Source organism: Mycteria americana, chromosome 2 (genome assembly GCF_035582795.1).
Source record: "Mycteria americana isolate JAX WOST 10 ecotype Jacksonville Zoo and Gardens chromosome 2, USCA_MyAme_1.0, whole genome shotgun sequence".
In the NCBI taxonomy this organism is placed as follows: Eukaryota; Metazoa; Chordata; class Aves; order Ciconiiformes; family Ciconiidae; genus Mycteria; species Mycteria americana.
The window spans coordinates 27,820,754-27,838,448 of record NC_134366.1 but is presented as its reverse complement, the minus strand read 5'-3'; the positions used below and the strand labels follow the sequence as shown (position 1 = coordinate 27,838,448).

Below are 17,695 nucleotides of genomic sequence, written 5' to 3'. Positions count from 1 at the left end.
AAACATCTCACATATACAAAATACATTTTCTTTCTTTTTTGAGAAATGATGATTTTTTTTTACCCATTGTAGAAGATGGAAATGAGATTTGAAAGCAGGAGCACCTGATTTTGGAGGAAGAGGACAAAGATGAGGAAAAATGATCCACATGCTTAAGCTGCGGGTGAGACAGGACATTCTGAGACAGACTTCAAAGAAACAGAGAAGTGATACTTTAAATGCTACTAGCACCATCAAAGTTCAAGTATTGGAAAGATACTCTGTAATAATGCAGTTAGCACCACTGTATTTTGAGTGGAACTGAAAGTACCTCAGATCATATGGAGAAGTACCTACAAAAGATGTGGATCACACTTGATTTAGTGTATGAGGTAGTTTAAACCTTTGGAAGTTGTGGTTTTAAACTTCCTCTGTGGAAGATATTCAAAGGCCACAAGTGGTGCAAACTTTCATGATTTTTTATTTTGGTTTTTTTTTCTTTACAAAGGTTGACATTTCCCAGAGCAAGGTGTTAAATCTTGAAAGACTTCCAAGTCCTTTTGGGGCTGTATTAAATTTCATTGCACAATGCTCCAATCAATTCTTCTCCTTCTCTTTCGCCCAGAGTTTAAGCAAGTAGATGAACAGAAGAAATGGAAGGAGTCAGCTTTCATTATAAAAAGAAATGACAAGAGAATAATTTGGGAGAGGCTTTAAGTTAATTTTAGTTCATTCATTTGAAACAGACTGGGCCAATGTCCAAACCGAATTCTTGGTCAGCGCCGCCAATATCCAAAGGTGCAATGTCAAGGATGGGCAAGCGAGATGGCTTATTTGTTCTGTATTCAATGATCGTTTTGCCCCATTCATTGTTCTTTCTCTGCAAGAGAAGATTCATTACAATTGTTATTGCATTGTTCATGGTACTGAGAATCATTTCACCTGAATGGGTAATTTCTGAAAGAATTTCATATTAATTTTGCTGCCATTGTTTGCAAATCAGATACCCATATCCAACTCTTTAGGTCTCTGCTATAGAGAAAATATTTACTTTAATCTCCTGAAGTCATATGTGATGGTCTACATAAACTACCATATCATTCACACTGATGTTAAACTCTCAGAGAACCCTGCCTGAGCTTTTCAGGACTTAAAGATCCTGCCCCTCCTACAGCTTGTGCACAATTTTCTCATCAATCTTCAGCTGACACAGAATTTGGGTCTGGTCCCTCTGAATAGCTTTTTGGTTTTTGCCACAGTGCACAGTACAAGGTAGGCTTTGTTTGTACCCCAGTCATTCCCACTTGTTGAAGATCTGGCATAGTTGGTTTTGTAGGCTATTTATCTTCACTGCGTAAACTTTTGCTGGTCTGACTGATCATCTAATGCTGAATCAAAGCACAACTCTGTCCCTAACCACATGCTTAAGCATGGGCAATCACAGTGCACATGGTTTCTGTGTTACTTACAGAGCAGCCATCTTCAAGAACACTGAAAGTGAATCTGCTGTTGCCTTCAGCTCGTAGCTCAACATCATTGGATCCCTGCAGTATAACAGCCTTTTTAAGATTGCCAGTTTCCTCATCCATGTAGGCAATGCTGTTCTTGCAGTGGTAGGTGATGTTCTGGGAGGCATGGTTGGCCAGCAGACGCATGAAGGCAAGCTGGGTAGCCATATCCTTTGAGGTCACTCCTTCATCATTGTATTCAAACTGAAAAACAGAAAGGAGCCCAGTCAATTGTATTGTTGGGGAAAGGTGGATGTTTGAGATGGACATATGTGATATTTGCTCTAGGAACATTAAAAAAAAAAATCACCTAAGTCTGCAATCACTTGTCTATTGCAACTAAAGAGCATCAAATAAAACTAGTAGGAGGGAGGTTGAAAACCAGACATAAGTGGATGTAGTTAAATTGTAGAACTCTGTTCCAAGATAGGATGTTAACAGTTTATGTCGATTCAAAGACAAGATCAGAAAAGTTCAAGGAAGAGAAATCTATTGTTTCCGTAGATACACAGAAACAACGCCTGTCTCAAGAAAACCCTGAATTTTTTTTGAGTCTAATAGAGTAGTGTCTGTGGATATTACAAATGTTTACTTCATTCTTATATTTTTTTACAGCATCTACTTTTAGCCACTGTAAGAAACAGGACCCTAGACTACCCCGGACCCTTGTTCTGACCCAGTGTGATCAATCTTATGTTCTTATATTAAAGATCTTGGACACTGCAATTTCATCGTAAGATCAACTCAATTTCATTTAAGAATTATGTAATTAGGTCTCCTTAGCTGTACAAAAGTGATTTATTTGCAATTGGCTGGGACAGTGTCTAATGTGCAAGTAGACATATTTCTTGTTTTTACTTACACTGGCAATTCTGAATGTTACGGTGGCATGCACTCAGGATCTGTGATATGTAATATAAATATCTTTCCAGGAACAGTGTCATATGTAAAAAATCTCAATTAAAAGAACAAGAAAAGATGTTTTTCTTACTTTTTCAGACAGTTTCTGGACTGTCTTTATACTAATGTACCATATTCCAGTCCAGGCTTCCCTTAGCAATAGCCATTAGTCATGCCGAATTGATCATTTGCAGACACCAAGAAAAATTAGAACAATACTAAGAAATCCTTTTAGCAAATTGTGATCCAAACCAGAACTGGAGGTCTGTTCCCTTGAGATAAAAGGTAGTTCCCTTTTTCATATTTCTCCTCTAAAAGCATTTAATTTATGTGTTTGCTGGCTTGGAGTCAGGGAATTGGGAATTCTTCAGACAGCACTGTAGGAAACAATCATCCTCCCATAGATCACTTACCTGGCTGCCACCATTGATAGTTTCACCAAACCATACGTGCTTCTTGTCCTTGGGATTCTTGTTGATATACCAGTTCTTAGCGGGAATATTGTCAGGGTTGGCATGGATGCAAGTCTCACCAGTGGCAAAGTCACAGTATGCTCTAATGGCATCTGCAGAGCAGCCTTGGTTAGGATCAATCCAGTAGAAGCCTGCCATTGAGGAAAGAAATGCAAACAATAGTTCACTCAGCCTAACATTTGCATTCAGTTTATATTCACTTGTTTGATATAGGAACTCAGAGAGAGTCACAAATATCACAACTAGGTACAATATTAAGGTGATAACTGGGATAAAGACATACTTTAGATTGTTAATGTATAAGAAATTGTATTTGAAAGCTAGGGTTAAATATTTTTGTATTATTTTGAAAAATTATTGCAATAATAGTGCAACAACAGCTATAAAGAGCTTTTCAGAATGTCCTTGTATCTATTTTCAGTGGAAGCAGAGGGAACTTCTTCATTGGTCATTTAGTATTTTCACTGGGTGGCAAGGATACCATTCATCAACAGAAGCTAATAAGCTGGAAGTACTCCCTGAGCCAGAAGGGGCAAATATCTGGCACTAACATACCGCTGCTCCATTCTGGGTGGCTAAGTCTTAGGTCACGGCAAGTGCGAGCTGGGTTCTTTCTGGAGCCTTCTGGGGTCAGCAGGGTCTCGATTTGGTTGTTCAATGTTTTCAGAGTGGCATCAACTTCATAGTCCTTGGGTCTGAGAGAAGGCTGATCAGCCCGGTAGTATTCTGCATCATAGCCAACTTCATATCCACCACCATTGGGACCAGGGGGACCAGGGGGACCAGGAGGACCAGGAGGACCCTAAAGTTTTTCAAAAGCAAAAGACAAGAGGCATTCTGTTAGACATATGGTTCTCTCAAATGCTTCCACACGTGCATAGTCCTACTCAACTCCTAGCACCCTCAGCTCTAATCTGAGGCAGCACATATGGACCTGCCCTGTGGTGACTACCATGGGCTCAAGCAGTAGAAGATGCACAGTGTAGGACTACCACATCTTCTTTGTGTATTTCCTGTCTGGCCATAAGGAATGAACAAGGACTTCACGTTTAGGCCTATTAGGCAAATGCGTAATGTTAAATAACAACAAACATTTGGAAGTCTTTTTTTTGTAATAAATAAAAACACATCTTTTCCTAAGCTGCTAGGCTTTTGAAATTATTTCCTTGTAACTGTGACATAAATGTGTTACATCAGCAAAAAATAAGTTATACTCACAGCAGGGCCTTGGCTACCATGAGAGCCACGCACACCAGCAGGGCCAATAGGTCCAGGGAGACCATTGCGACCATCTTTACCAGGAGGACCAGAAGGACCAGGTGGACCCTAAAAGGAAACTCAAACAGTTTAATGACAGTAGAAAACACTACAAATACAGATTCATACAAATGGGAGTGTACGTATATATTGCACAAAAGGAATGGGAGAGTTATTTGAATATGCTCTTAAATTCACATACCCTTGGGCCAGCAGGGCCGTTGTTACCAGGAGGACCTTGATCACCATGTTGGCCCTATTGGGAAAGATACACGCATAGTCATTAAAAAAATGCAGTGGCACACATTTGTATTAGCATGATTCAAGAGGGAGCTATAGTTAAAATATGTTTTTGGACTCAGAGAATAGGAATCTGGGGCTAATGGTATTTATTACTGGAGTTGGGGTATAAAGGCATGTTTTGGGGAGGGAGGAGAGAGAGCGTAAAGAGGTGTTTAAGGGGATAACCTATAAAAGTCTCTATATTGTTTCTTCAGATTTTCAGAGAAGGCTTTAAAATAAAAGTCAGAATTCCTAAAGGGGATACCAGAATTTAAAGGGAAGAAAATCTACAAATTAATTCTGCTTCTCTGTGATACAAAGGCTTTACAATTTCTAGCCACAATAAGAAATAGCATTAAAACAAAGGCAGAGCTTTTTGAATTCTGTGCTAGCCAAATGCAGTCAAGTTTCAGGGCAACTAATGGTACTCACAGTTCTAAAGCCAACTATCAATGACAATATCAAAATTTGCCATTTTATGTGAAGTGCGTTGAGTGTTAAAGAGAATCTTATGGCCTTTGAAAGAAGATGCAGAATGGAGTAAGTGGTATCAACCTGCTGGGTTGTGCGTATGTAATTCCACACTAGGGTGACCTTATTTCCTTTTTTTGCTCTTTATATTCAAAATACTGAAAATCATTTACTTACAGCAAGACCAGGAAGACCCTGCAATCCATTGTGTCCCTTCAAGCCAGGCAGACCTCTAGGCCCCTTATCACCAGGTTCACCTTTCTCACCACGTGGACCTTGTGGGCCCTAGGAAGGGATATAGGTGTCAGAGGAATAAAATAGAACGCTTTAAGTATGTACTACTGTCAAAGCAAAAATTAAGCATGAGCATTCTACATTATGCCATAGGTTGCCCCTGATATATATATATATATATATATATATGTACATCCTGTTAACACACCCAGGAAGAGTGTCAATCCCAAAAGCTTCAGGATAAGAGAGAATGAGAGAGAATGCTGATTGAGATTCTAGGTCTATAAATATTTACAGCTCCTTAAGCACTGCTTTTTGGGCCTATATCTTGAGCACAGTCATGAGTCCTTATTAATAAAGCATGTTTTCTCTTGCATCAGTGTGGTAACGTATTTAGAAATCAGACTTACAGCAAGACCTCTTGGTCCAAAAGCACCAGCAGGACCGACAGCGCCAACAGGACCCTGAAACAGGAACAGAAAATGCATGTCACTGCTGTATATTATACCTAATAAAGGTTCCATGCTCAACACATCTCTACAGAAAGCAAAGTAATTATCCATATATTATAGGGGTTTGATGTATAATGTATATATATGATGGACAAATGTTAGTGCTGTGTTAATCAAAAAAATTAAGGTCTCATCAACTTACAGGATCACCACGGTTTCCAGGCTTTCCAGAAGGACCAACTTGGCCATGAGGACCAGGAGCACCCACAGCACCACTGGGCCCAGGGTTACCAGGAACACCACGCTCACCCTGGGAACAAACGAATGCAAAGGGAGAGACAGTATGACTCCTCCGTGACTCACACATATTGGAATATTTCTTCCATGATTATGAAATAAAAGAACAAGTTACCTTGAAACCAGGAGCACCGTCACGGCCTGGAGGACCATCGTTTCCAGGATTGCCCTGTTAAAATACCATGAAAAAGCATTAAATTCCATCAACCTTCATCTCACATGGAACTGTGTGTCAGTCTAATTGCTCCCAATGAGAGTAAGAAGACATTGAGATGGGATAGCATAATCTTGAAGATAACAAACTCTTCCTTATAGATGCCACTCTCAAATCCTTTTAATATATCAATGTTCCCAGAAAAAGAAGATGGTCTTCAAATATTTTAGGTTTTACAAGTTCAGTATAGAAGAAAATTACGGGGTTTTGTTGTATTTCTCTAAATGAAAAGGTCAAGACAATAGCGGTCTTCATCTAGCTTGCACTCTTGTAAAACTGAGACATACTTTTTAGATGAAAAATGCCAGTGGCAAGAAAAGGATTTCAACAGTAGTCATAGCTAAATTACTTTGTTGTGGTACTTCACAAGTTTAAATGGCTTCCTTTGTGAATGTTAATTTCACTTCAACTGTTTCATTGTGTACACTAGCAAACCTCTTCCTTCAGAAAATTCCCATGGAACAGAAAGTTTATTTCTTTTTAATACTTATCAAATAAAATTACTATTCTCTGATCTCTTTGAAATCTTGTGAGTCTCAGGACTCGCAGGAGTCCTGTATTAACAATGCTTCAGGTTATCAAATAAGCTTCCCTGATAAGGTCCAGAGAGAGCTTTATATAGTTATCCTTACAGGAGACAAGTTAATGTGTTAATACTTTAACTGTTCTTATAGTGTAAGTCATGTATAGCCACTGTATGGATACCCTTCTTCAACGTGAACTACTAACTTGGATGGTTAAATTGGATGGATAAGTTTATTTGCTGCTATATGAAGAACTGGGAGCAGGGTCCTGTCCTTCGAGTAATCACCCATAGGGCAGGGCATTAGAGGGAGCAAATTGTTCCACTCCAGTGTTCCCACATTCCCCCTTCTGCACAGGACTCAGGTCCTCCATTATGTCTTAACCTGCACTGATCTCTGCAGTTCAGCAGTACCTGCTGCAGAGGCCAGAGTTTGTTCCATTGTGTTTTTAGCCTACAAACATAGTCCACATTTTATGGTGAGGGAATACACATTGGGAAACATTACATAGCTCAGCCACAATGTTAAAGTGTATCTGGTTTTTTAGGACTCCAAAATAGTGCTGAGTGTTGCACAAGTCCAATAACTGAATTCCAACATTTTGTGTAATGTGCTTCATATGCCTTCTGAGTGGGTCTTAAATTAAAAAATACTTTGTCTTTAATACCACGAATTGCTAGATCCCTCAAGTAAAAGTGACTGCAATTTTTATACTTCCCTGAAAGATATGTATATTGCATCTAACATGACGCTTAAGAAAATTTGCCAATAACAACCTTTCCTGATATATTTTTCTCTATAGCCTTATCCCCTGGGATGTACTATTTTTCCCAGCTCCAACAACGAAGAAATCTTTTTCCCACTCCATCTTTCTTGGCAATTAAGTAAAAAGTCAAAAGATTCTGATATGACTCCAGGATGTATTTCAGACACAACTTGTGCCTTGAAGAATCTGTCACCTAGTTTGGGGCGGGAATCCATGTCTATTAGAATCCTGCTATAATTTTCCCTGAAGACACCGGAAGGTACAAGTTTGCTAGCAGAAAAACCTCCAGTTGCATCCATCTTTTCTGTGTATTTGTCTTTGGCTCAGAATAAAAGAAAAGCAATCCTGAAGAAGAAATAAGACATAGCTTACATCACGACCAGCTTCACCAGGAGCACCATTTGGACCAGGAGAACCCACAGGACCTGAGGGACCACGGGCACCAGGAGGACCAGCAACACCCAGGGGACCAGGTTCACCCTAATACAGGAAAAGTGGTGACAAAATGTGACAATATAATACAACACAAACCAGTCTTACAGAACTTTTGGCCTGTATCTAAGAGAAACATTGCTCTGCAATCGATTCTGGAAGTGAAACAGATCCAGGACATAAGAAACATATCTAACTATACCAAATATTATCTTCATTCTAAATTTTCTACCTCTTCTATCAGAAACCTCTGATGCCATTCAAAGACATGCTCACCTGCAGACACAAGTCTTGTTTGTCTGCAGCAAGCAATAATTTCTTCTATTGCTCTAAGTCTGTTAGGTCCATATCCTCTGTTTGCAGGAGCAATGGAAACAGCAGAATCTACATCTCCTTTTCCCTGGTTTCCCTTAAGAGGAGACCTCAACTTCTTTCTTTACACTTATCTGTTTAAAGCAGTTAACTAGTCATATACTCACTGTTGCTCCAGAAATGCCTGGAAGACCACGTTCTCCCCGAGAGCCAGGCAGACCAAGGATACCAGGAGCACCAAGAATACCCTGAGGACCTGGGCTACCAGGAGGACCCTATGACATGAAGAGAATATTATTTATATTAACAGAGAAAAATCAATTTTTATGGCCCTCCACATTTCTCATTTGTTTTGCTCTACAACAGTACCAACTGCTTTCCAAGAATCTCAATGTGTGTCAGTGCTAGTTCCTGCATGGAAGAAGTTGTAACCAAACCGTAAGACTTTAAACTCCAAAGCTAAAGGTCTGTAAGAATGTAATATACTCCCCTCACAACTGTTTTCCAGTGAAAATGCTGTTTCTAAACAACACTATACACATGTTTTTTCCCTTCCCATTCAGTAACAGTGGGTGATGCATGAAAACTGGGGTATTCAGTACAGAGAAGATGACTATGTGAGGGGATTCCATAGCAAAGAGACTGATCATCTGACACTGATCCTGAGAAAGCCTCAGAAGATCTCTAGGTGGTATGTGACATCTCCAAACAACCCTTAGAACTCTCTACTGACCATTTGAAAGGTAATGGTTGTTTAGTTAAGTGACTTTTCCATTTCCTTGAAATTTGAGCATATGTGGCGCTAAACTTGGCGTAAGTAATCATCCTGACAGATTACCCTAAATTATTATCCTAACTTACAGTCAGGCCTACTAGTTCAATTATGTTTTTCATAATTGAAATTGAATTAGAACATAAAAATTAGAAAATGTATTGCTTTATACTGGGCATTAAAGGGCAAATTTTCAGTTGTCACTTTCAAAATTTTAACATACATGTTTCACAATGACACTGAAGATTTCATTCTTAGCTGCAACTTCTGCAGATCACAGAAGAAATTTCTATAAATTTTCATTGAGAAACAACAGAATGGTAATTCACACAAGTACGTACTTCCATAAGACAGAAATGTGTCTGACTTTAAAAACGCCAGTAATTCTGGATGTGCAAGCCTAAAGACACTCAAAATTAATTTATCTGCATAATTCTCAGCCACCCTTGGGTGAGACAACTTTAACCTTGTGATCCCCACAAATTAGTTTCTGATGCAGAAATGAATTGAGATTGTTCTAAATGGAGGTTCACATGTTCCTCCTTTTTCCATGCATGATGCTCAATTTCAGAGCAGGACACTCTCATTCCCTTTCTCAGACTAAGTAGCAATTTTTTCTGTAGTCAGCCTTGTTGCTTTCACTTAGGCTACTTGCAGAGAAAGATGCAACTCACCACAAGAAAAAAAAGAGAGAAAAACCTCACCCAGAGATCAGGTTCACTTTTTATGGCATGTTTATCAAACATGTCTATAAACCATTTCTTGAGTCTCAGTGGAGCATCGACTTAAAAGCTTTCCTAAATTCATGGATAAAAGAGAAAAGCCCTTCACAAGTACCAAAAGTACCTTAGAAGCCATAACATTTACATGAAGAGAAACATTTTTAGCGAGATGTGATACTCAGTAACTTACAGCAGCACCAGCCTCTCCAGATGGACCTTTCTCACCAGCAAAACCAGGTGGGCCAGCAATACCTTGTTCACCAGTACGGCCAACTGGACCAACATCGCCACGTAGACCTCTAGCACCATCTTTGCCAGCTGGGCCAGGAGGACCAGGGGGACCGGTGATGCCCTAGGATGGAGTATGAATATGATATCATTACAATATAGACCCATTAACTGGGGAGAACAGAGATAAGTTTCATTTTATGTCCATGTACAAAAATTGTGCTTTGCAATAAACAGGTTATCAGCTGTTCTGAAGCAGCAACTTCTACTGCTTTTGTTAGCAGTGGATAGCTGGAAATGGTAGAATTATTGAACTGAGAGATTTTATTTTTTTTTACTCAGTGCAGGTGAAAGTGGCAAAATTTGGTAGGAAAATATTGATTTGGCTCTGGAGACATTAACTGCAACTATAAAATCTGTGAGAAAACGCCTCTTCCAATTCAACAGGATTATTTGCTTTGGATACTGGGGTTTACAATATACTTAAATGTATGGTATCTAAGGAAAGAAGTGCCTTTGGTAAAGGTTGGAAACACCTTTGAAAAGAAAACTACAAATGTCAATTTGAAATGAGAATTTTTGGCTGAAAATTAAAGAAGCAGGGAGTCACAGTCTTCAACACAATGAGAGGTTGCCCTACTTGAGACAGGGGCTGGAACTGCAGATACTTTAGAAAGTGTGGACAGAAGATAACCTTAAAGTTCTATTTCAAATAGCACATGACCTTCTTATTCCACTCAAAATCAATGGCTATGCAGTTACTCACAGTGAACAAAAGCAAAAGAAACACAGATTTTTACAAATGGTTAGGCACCTCAAGATGCAGAGGGATGCTTGATGGATTGTAAAAATAAAAACCAAACTAAATGCGTAACTCCCACTCTGGGAGTTTAAACAGTTAAGAGACTTTTTCTTATCTCATCCAGTCCTGTAAGGATCTGAGGCGACTCCAGTGCAGTTAGGATTTGTGTCCGCATAACAAAAATGAGGATTATCCCTAACCAATGTAACTTCTGACTTATCTCCCGTTAGAACTTCTCCATTAGTTACTTACAGCAGGGCCAGGAGGACCAACTCTTCCAGCAGCACCAGGGAAACCAGTCATGCCCTAAAAATAAAAGTGAAAAGGAAGATTTAGTTTAAAGGAAACAATGACTTCATGAAAAGCAAAAATGTCAGTGCCAAAAGCCTGAAGACTTACAGGAGGACCAGCATCACCACGAGGGCCAGCAGGACCAGCAGCACCAGCAGGACCCTATGTATGAAGGATTGAAAAAGACAGATGAATCAAGCAAAGACTGTTAATGTTCCCTATTTAGAATAAGGGCTCAGTCTCACTCTCATGAAAGTTAAGGGCGATTTTGACTTTTACTTCAACAGAAGGAGGACTGGGCCCAAAACCACAATTCCTGTCCTAATACTAGGGTAGTAAATTCTCACAGACATTTTAAATCAGTATCATAAGGACTGAGAAGAGTTGCATAAGGCATTTGTGATTCAAATGAATTTGCCTTAAAAATGTTACGTGCATCTAAGCAAATCTGGAAGTCAAAATGTGAAAGACATAGTAAGGCAAAGAATGGCAAGTCCTCTGTTTGCACTGTATGACTAATACAGCCACGTAGTGCAAGGGCCTGGTATGGCTCTATTAGAAGCATACAGTAAGAACCCCAAGGTGTATTATCTTGCAACACTTTAAAGTATTTGAAATACCAGGGCCCGACTTTCTGCATCGTTTCAACCAGTTCCCCAATAATGGGCTGCATGCATGTGAAGTAGTATGTATCTTTGGGCTATAAAGGTGTTAGCACGTGAAAAGCCTGTGTGCAAGTGGGTGCACAGACAAATTTGCACGTATGCTTCTGGATGACTAGGTCTGAAAGTCAGACTGCAACAACACATCCTGTCTTTGAGACGAAGATACCTTCATCCTCAGCTCAGAACTTACCCACAATCACCCCCTGAATGGTCCAAGATAGACTGATTTTGCTGATCTTCAGGGCAAGTTGAAAAATTTTTTTTTTTTTCTCTTCATTTCAGTTCCAGACTCACGATCTGAGCCCACATAAATAGATTGACAAAGTTTATATAATGTGTGAAAATCAGTATGGTGACTTTCCTCACAGCCTAGTTTGAAGTTTTGTTTCTTTTTTTAATTACCTTTTCAAAATTCAAGGCCTTCAAGCTAGTGTATTGCTTGCATAGCACAGTTAAGAGCCATGCATTTTACAAAGACAGAGTTCACTTACTGGTGGTCCAGAAGCACCAATTGGGCCAATAGCACCTGTTGGTCCACTTTCACCCTTAGGTCCTTTAGGCCCACGCTCGCCTTTAGCACCAGGCTGACCAGCTGCACCCTATGGGCGGAAAAACACACAGAACAAGGAGTTGGAAAAGCATACAAAGGAAATAGAGGAATGGCATGGCATCAGTAAGAGGAAAGTGCAAACAGTACTCACAGGAGGTCCAGCAAATCCACTAGGACCTACAGGACCAGGCTCACCGCGTTCACCCTAAAGAGAGGACAAAGAAGAGTGGACTGGTCAGAATGGGCTTGAAAAGGGCATTTTTCTGAACATCACGTCTTTGACACAGGAATAGTTGTAGGAATTGCTACTTACAGGGATACCACGGGCACCAGCAGGACCAGCGGGACCAGCAGGACCTGCTTCACCCTAAAACAGATGGCAGAAAACATTATGACATTGTGGGGGAAGGCCTCACTGCAGTCAAAACAGGGGTGATCTTGTAGTACAGGTGCCTATAGAGAGTCACCCCGTGTCTCCAATGGAGAAGGTGTTATTGAAATTGCTTCTATTTTGACCCACCCTGTATAATAATTTCTAACCATACTCAGACAGGATAAAGAATCATTCTGAGCTAATGTGTGGTTGTTCATCACTATATCAAAACCTCTCCTCATGGTGTGAGGAGGATTGTGGAGATTAGCTTCAACTGGGAAGAATTCACAAAACGCCTAAATCAGAATCTTCTCCCCATATAACCCACTGCCATGTAGATGTGCATCCCCTCCCTGCCCTTTTAGGAAAAGGCTGGGGGTGCTATGGCAAACTTCACTGAATAGTTCTACAGTCCCAATAATGCTTGCCTCCCAAATCTGAAAAACTTGCAGAACTTGTGCACACTAGAAAGATGTAGCTGTTTTTTATGGAACTCTTCATCTTAAATATTCATGCATGGGTAAAATGCATAAACAAACAAGACACTTTTTCATTCAAAGAGTAAACTTACCCGATCACCAGCACCGCCAGCAGGGCCAGGAGCACCAATAGCACCAGGGGGACCCTATAAATCAAGAGACAGGACACCATTTCTAACAAAATGTAAGCAGGAGTGACTACTTCTAATACTTTTTCTCTTTCCTCCTGGAGACAGGTGTATGACTTTCTTTCAGCTGTTTTCAATATAAAGGACATACGATTTTGTAAAACAAAATCTATTCTGTTATTTTCTTTCCCAAGTATGAATTCTAGGACAGGCAGCCAAAACCTCAAATTAATGATAATTTTGTGTGGCTTTGCAGGCTGCCTTTAGAATTAGCTGTCTGGGCTGAGCCCATGAAGTTAAACAGGATAATGTCACACTGAACAACTGTCTAAGAAATAAAAGGTTCTCTGATGTAATTTCTCTGCTTGTGTGCATAAGAAGTTATCATTTTTCTCTTTGCCCCCAAATTCAAACATCCCTGGACAAGGGGCAACAAAATCATATTGATTTGTATGAAAAGTGAGCAGATATAAGAGGAAATGCAATACAGTGGGAAATCTAAGTCCTGAACATCCTTTTTAGTTACTTAAGTTCTGAGGTGTAGGAAGGTAAACTCAAGTAGAACCAAAAGATACTTACACGAGCACCATCTCTTCCTGTTGCACCAACATCACCTCTCAGACCTGGGGGACCCTAGAATACACATGGGGGAAAAAAGCATTATATTGGTAATGAACACAATAGTTTGCATGAAAGAAGTCTTGAATTGTTTGCTGAGTATCCATGTATTACTTGCATATCATATGAGATGATCATCATACTAGTTAGTTTGGGGAATGGACTTTGATTATTATTTCATTCTTACTGCTGAGTATGTACTGACTTGCAAAGTGAGAATTTGCAGACAAAGGGGACTGACATGCTTTTCAGAGTTATGAGCCTGCCTCTTTCATGGGAAACCTATTTAGTTTCCCCCAGATAGCAAGAATTTTGAATGGAGTTAAAAATTCAAAACCAAGTTGATGTATATTCCAAATGATGAATGTAAATCCCCACTCAAAATCCCTTTTCTTTTGGTCAAGAAATAACCACACATAAAAATTCTTTTGGGTATTCATGTTATACTTTCTATTTGAAGCAGGAAAAGAACTGTTAAAAACAATGATGTCATATGAGTGGTCACATAAAATGCCATATGTTCTGTATAACAAAAAGTTATATCCAGGCCATCACTAGTGTCAAGAAATCAGACCAGCACTCTGTTCTATCTTTTTTTTTTTTAATACATCCTACTCTTCTGCCTTAATCTGCATGTCAGTACATAGTGTTTTATAAAAAGTTGAAAGCAATTTTAATCTTAATTTCCTAACAACTCCATTTATGCTAAATGACTATGGATTTTTTTAGTAAAAACAAATAAAGCAGTTCTAGAAATCTCAGTTTAGAGTTTAAATAATGAACAGAAGAGAATATGGAATGAGATGTATATAGCAAGATAAAAATCAATTTTATAGATAATTATATGGATAAAGCAGAGGTAGCAACAGGACTTGCAACCAGACTTCACAGCTTTATATAAGGGCTTACATTGGCTAAAATGTTTTCTGATTTTATAGACAACTGATATAATCACAAAATTTTTGGAACTGATTTACTTATATCATAGTCCCTGCACCCAGAGCAGTCAAGGATTTGATCAGAGACTCAGTCCTTTGTGATCAGTAGGCCCATTCCTACTATAAAGCCTGTACTCAGACAGCTTCAGTATTTCTTCGGTAAAGATAAGCTATTGGTAACCAATCCTGTGGAGCACTAACTGCCACTTAAACCAATTCCAAATGCTGAGCAAAGATCAAAATACAACCTTAGAAAAGACTGTCAGTCTGTTAGACCAACAAAATCTCTACTTATTGACTACTAATGAGTCATCACAGTAAATAAAAGTCACATTGGGGTAACCTGTAGGTTTTTTTAAAGTTAATGAAATTCAAGCATCTCCCAAACCTGTGCATGCCATAACAAAGCTCGTTAGACCGTCCACCTTACCTTTTCACCCTTGCCTCCTGGAACACCAGCAACACCTCTCTCTCCTGGGATTCCACCAGGACCAGCAGGACCAGGACCACCAGCAGGCCCAACATTGCCAGGCTCACCCTAGCAGCAACAACATACCATGTAAGACAGCTCAAATCATTCACACAATTTGGAACAAAATCCTGTGATTACTACTTTGCCTATTGTTCTGCTTGCTTGTAAACAGTGTGAGTAGTAGTATTTCATTTTAAGCTATTGTACTTATTTTACTTTTCCGGCTAGTGAAGATGCCAGATGTGAACACTCTCTGATTCTGTGGGCTCCTGAGGTTTTAGGGTGTCCCATATTCCAAACTAAACTTTTATGGAAAGACTACCCACAAAAATCTTGAAAACTAAGACCTATATTGAATTAGCATTAAGCCAGCGTTATTTTGGTAGATGATGGCTCATTATTTTGCTAATGTTTTGGGGAAAATACTGCTTACTAGACACAAGAACTTCCAGTGTATAAGTAGAGGTGGGAATAAATAGAACTCAGCATGAATTTTGGCCAAAATCTCAGACCCTATCTTAAAACAGAATAATAATATACCCAGCTGACACGCTGTATTCAAACTGATTCCAAACTGGAGTTCCCCTCCCATCGTCTATAGTACTAAACATAAAAACCTTTAATATTGGTGTGGAACTTTACCATTTGAAGAAATGACCCAGTGGCTATGGTGTATAGGTAACTACCTGTTACTAGTAATCACTTATGCTCTTAGGAAAGAAGGGTTTGGACTGCCTTCATCAGGAGTTCAACAGTGAGGCAATGGCAGCTGGAAAAGGCATACCTTGTTACCATCAGGGCCTGGGGGGCCAGATGGACCACGGCTTCCAATGGCACCAGCAGGACCAACAGCACCGCTTTCACCAGGAGGACCACGTTCACCCTGCAGGAGACAGTCTGATTTGAGTTTTTCCTTGAATTGTTCTGTAGCTTAGAGGTTTAAAAGCACTGACTAGTAGCAATGACAACACGATGCATTTTTAGCTGAACGAACCCTTAAAAACTATATTAGAATAGTGCAGATATTAACTAAACTGGTCATAAGAATTGGCTCTAGCTTTTGACACAAATATAGCAAAGTGAAGTACTAAAGTCTTGCATCATGACAACAGCGGACAATTAAAGTACAAGTACTTCTTGAACATGGATTTTGGCTGCTGTGCTCATTCTGGGAACAGTGTCTTGCATTCTGTCATCAATTGGAGCTTCTGATACCAATCTGAGGGCAGATAATGGATTCTAGTGAAATTAGAGCCATAGTAATTGGCAAACAATTATTTTTACAGTGGCAAATGCCTGGTGAATATTGGAGACCAAAGGTGACAGCTAAAGCCTACCAATGTGACCTGTACATTATAACAGGTATAAGGATAAATTCTGAAATAGAGGTCATCTGGAGACGTGGAAGTAGCCAGAAACTGGGCTTAAATGCACAATAGATCTATCAAAGGGAGAAATATCAGTTTTACTAAAGGCATCTCAAATTATCCCAGTGTGATCAAGCTGGACATCACTGAATACTCTGATAAGGCATAATGGAGATTTTTAGTTACACTGGAGAATCTGGGAGTTTGAATGAGAACTATAGTGTGGTCAGAAAACTGACTCAAGGAAAGGTACCACACTGCTGAAAAGCACAATGATGCAGAAGGCTAACTTATATTGTAGTGATGTTCCCCAATTAATATATCTTTTCATTATTTTTACATATATTTTGTCAATGACAGAGAGGCAGAAAAGGAAGAAAGATATTTATGAAATATGCAGATATCACAAAGGTGGAAGCTCTTGTCAACAGGAAGAAGGGTTGGCATATTACACAGGAAGAAGTGAATAACCTGCTGGTTGGCTGTCACAGTAGAAGTGGGACAAAATTCAAGAATGCAAAGTACAGGCCATTTATTAGGGTACCAAAAATGAGCATTTGTGCTGTAAATGGGGAGCTCACTTGGTGAAAATGACAGAAGGGGAAAGGTGATAAACAACAGCCAACAATATGATGCAGACATGAAAAAGGCAAATGTGATCTGGCACAAGCAGTGAGGTGTTTTTAGGAAGTGTTGATTTTGTTGTACATAGCATCAGTAAGACCTAATTTGGAATACTGAATGAAATACACTCTGGCTGGGTACGAGATGCTTAAGGCAAGCTAGAGTAGAGTACCAGATAACTGGTACTACAATCATAAAGGGAACCTGGCTTGGATAGATTAGCAAAATGAAAGTTTAAAGAGAACATGGTTACTAATACAGCCTCAGGGGACTAAATATAGGAAGGAAAAGTGCTATTTAAACTGATTGACATGACTGGTAAGACTGAATGGGAATATTTGTCATGAATACATTTAGTCTGGAAGTCAGAAGAAAAGAGGAAGCAGTAGAAGTAGTTTAACCTATCAACCTCTTTATAGGGGGATTTGGAAAGCAAATAATTAATAGAGCATTTTATAAACTACTCATTGCTCTGCATAAAAGGGACTTTCCTGCCATGCAGGAAGGCCTCCACACAAAGCTCTCTACAGATGTTTATTCACAGTGCAGGAATAAAGGGAAGTGG

General features: G+C 39.4%; 1 protein-coding gene across 2 annotated transcripts in view; it reads right to left on the bottom strand.

The window, feature by feature from the left end:
- Positions 1 to 442: 442 nt before the first annotated feature.
- Positions 443 to 17,695, bottom strand: part of COL1A2 (collagen type I alpha 2 chain) — a 41,815-nt gene continuing 24,562 nt past the window's right edge. For both annotated transcript variants that reach the window (XM_075492839.1, XM_075492838.1), the window contains 22 exons: positions 15,924 to 16,022; positions 15,098 to 15,205; positions 13,691 to 13,744; positions 13,076 to 13,129; positions 12,445 to 12,498; positions 12,283 to 12,336; positions 12,073 to 12,180; positions 11,025 to 11,078; positions 10,878 to 10,931; positions 9,786 to 9,947; positions 8,269 to 8,376; positions 7,730 to 7,837; positions 5,969 to 6,022; positions 5,759 to 5,866; positions 5,515 to 5,568; positions 5,048 to 5,155; positions 4,320 to 4,373; positions 4,079 to 4,186; positions 3,416 to 3,662; positions 2,801 to 2,991; positions 1,449 to 1,691; positions 443 to 859 (listed from right to left, as the gene is read on the bottom strand). In XM_075492839.1, coding sequence (XP_075348954.1) covers positions 713 to 859; positions 1,449 to 1,691; positions 2,801 to 2,991; positions 3,416 to 3,662; positions 4,079 to 4,186; positions 4,320 to 4,373; positions 5,048 to 5,155; positions 5,515 to 5,568; positions 5,759 to 5,866; positions 5,969 to 6,022; positions 7,730 to 7,837; positions 8,269 to 8,376; positions 9,786 to 9,947; positions 10,878 to 10,931; positions 11,025 to 11,078; positions 12,073 to 12,180; positions 12,283 to 12,336; positions 12,445 to 12,498; positions 13,076 to 13,129; positions 13,691 to 13,744; positions 15,098 to 15,205; positions 15,924 to 16,022 — 2,331 coding nt within the window. In that variant the 3' untranslated portion in view covers positions 443 to 712. The remainder of the gene's footprint in view (positions 860 to 1,448; positions 1,692 to 2,800; positions 2,992 to 3,415; positions 3,663 to 4,078; positions 4,187 to 4,319; positions 4,374 to 5,047; positions 5,156 to 5,514; positions 5,569 to 5,758; positions 5,867 to 5,968; positions 6,023 to 7,729; positions 7,838 to 8,268; positions 8,377 to 9,785; positions 9,948 to 10,877; positions 10,932 to 11,024; positions 11,079 to 12,072; positions 12,181 to 12,282; positions 12,337 to 12,444; positions 12,499 to 13,075; positions 13,130 to 13,690; positions 13,745 to 15,097; positions 15,206 to 15,923; positions 16,023 to 17,695) is intronic.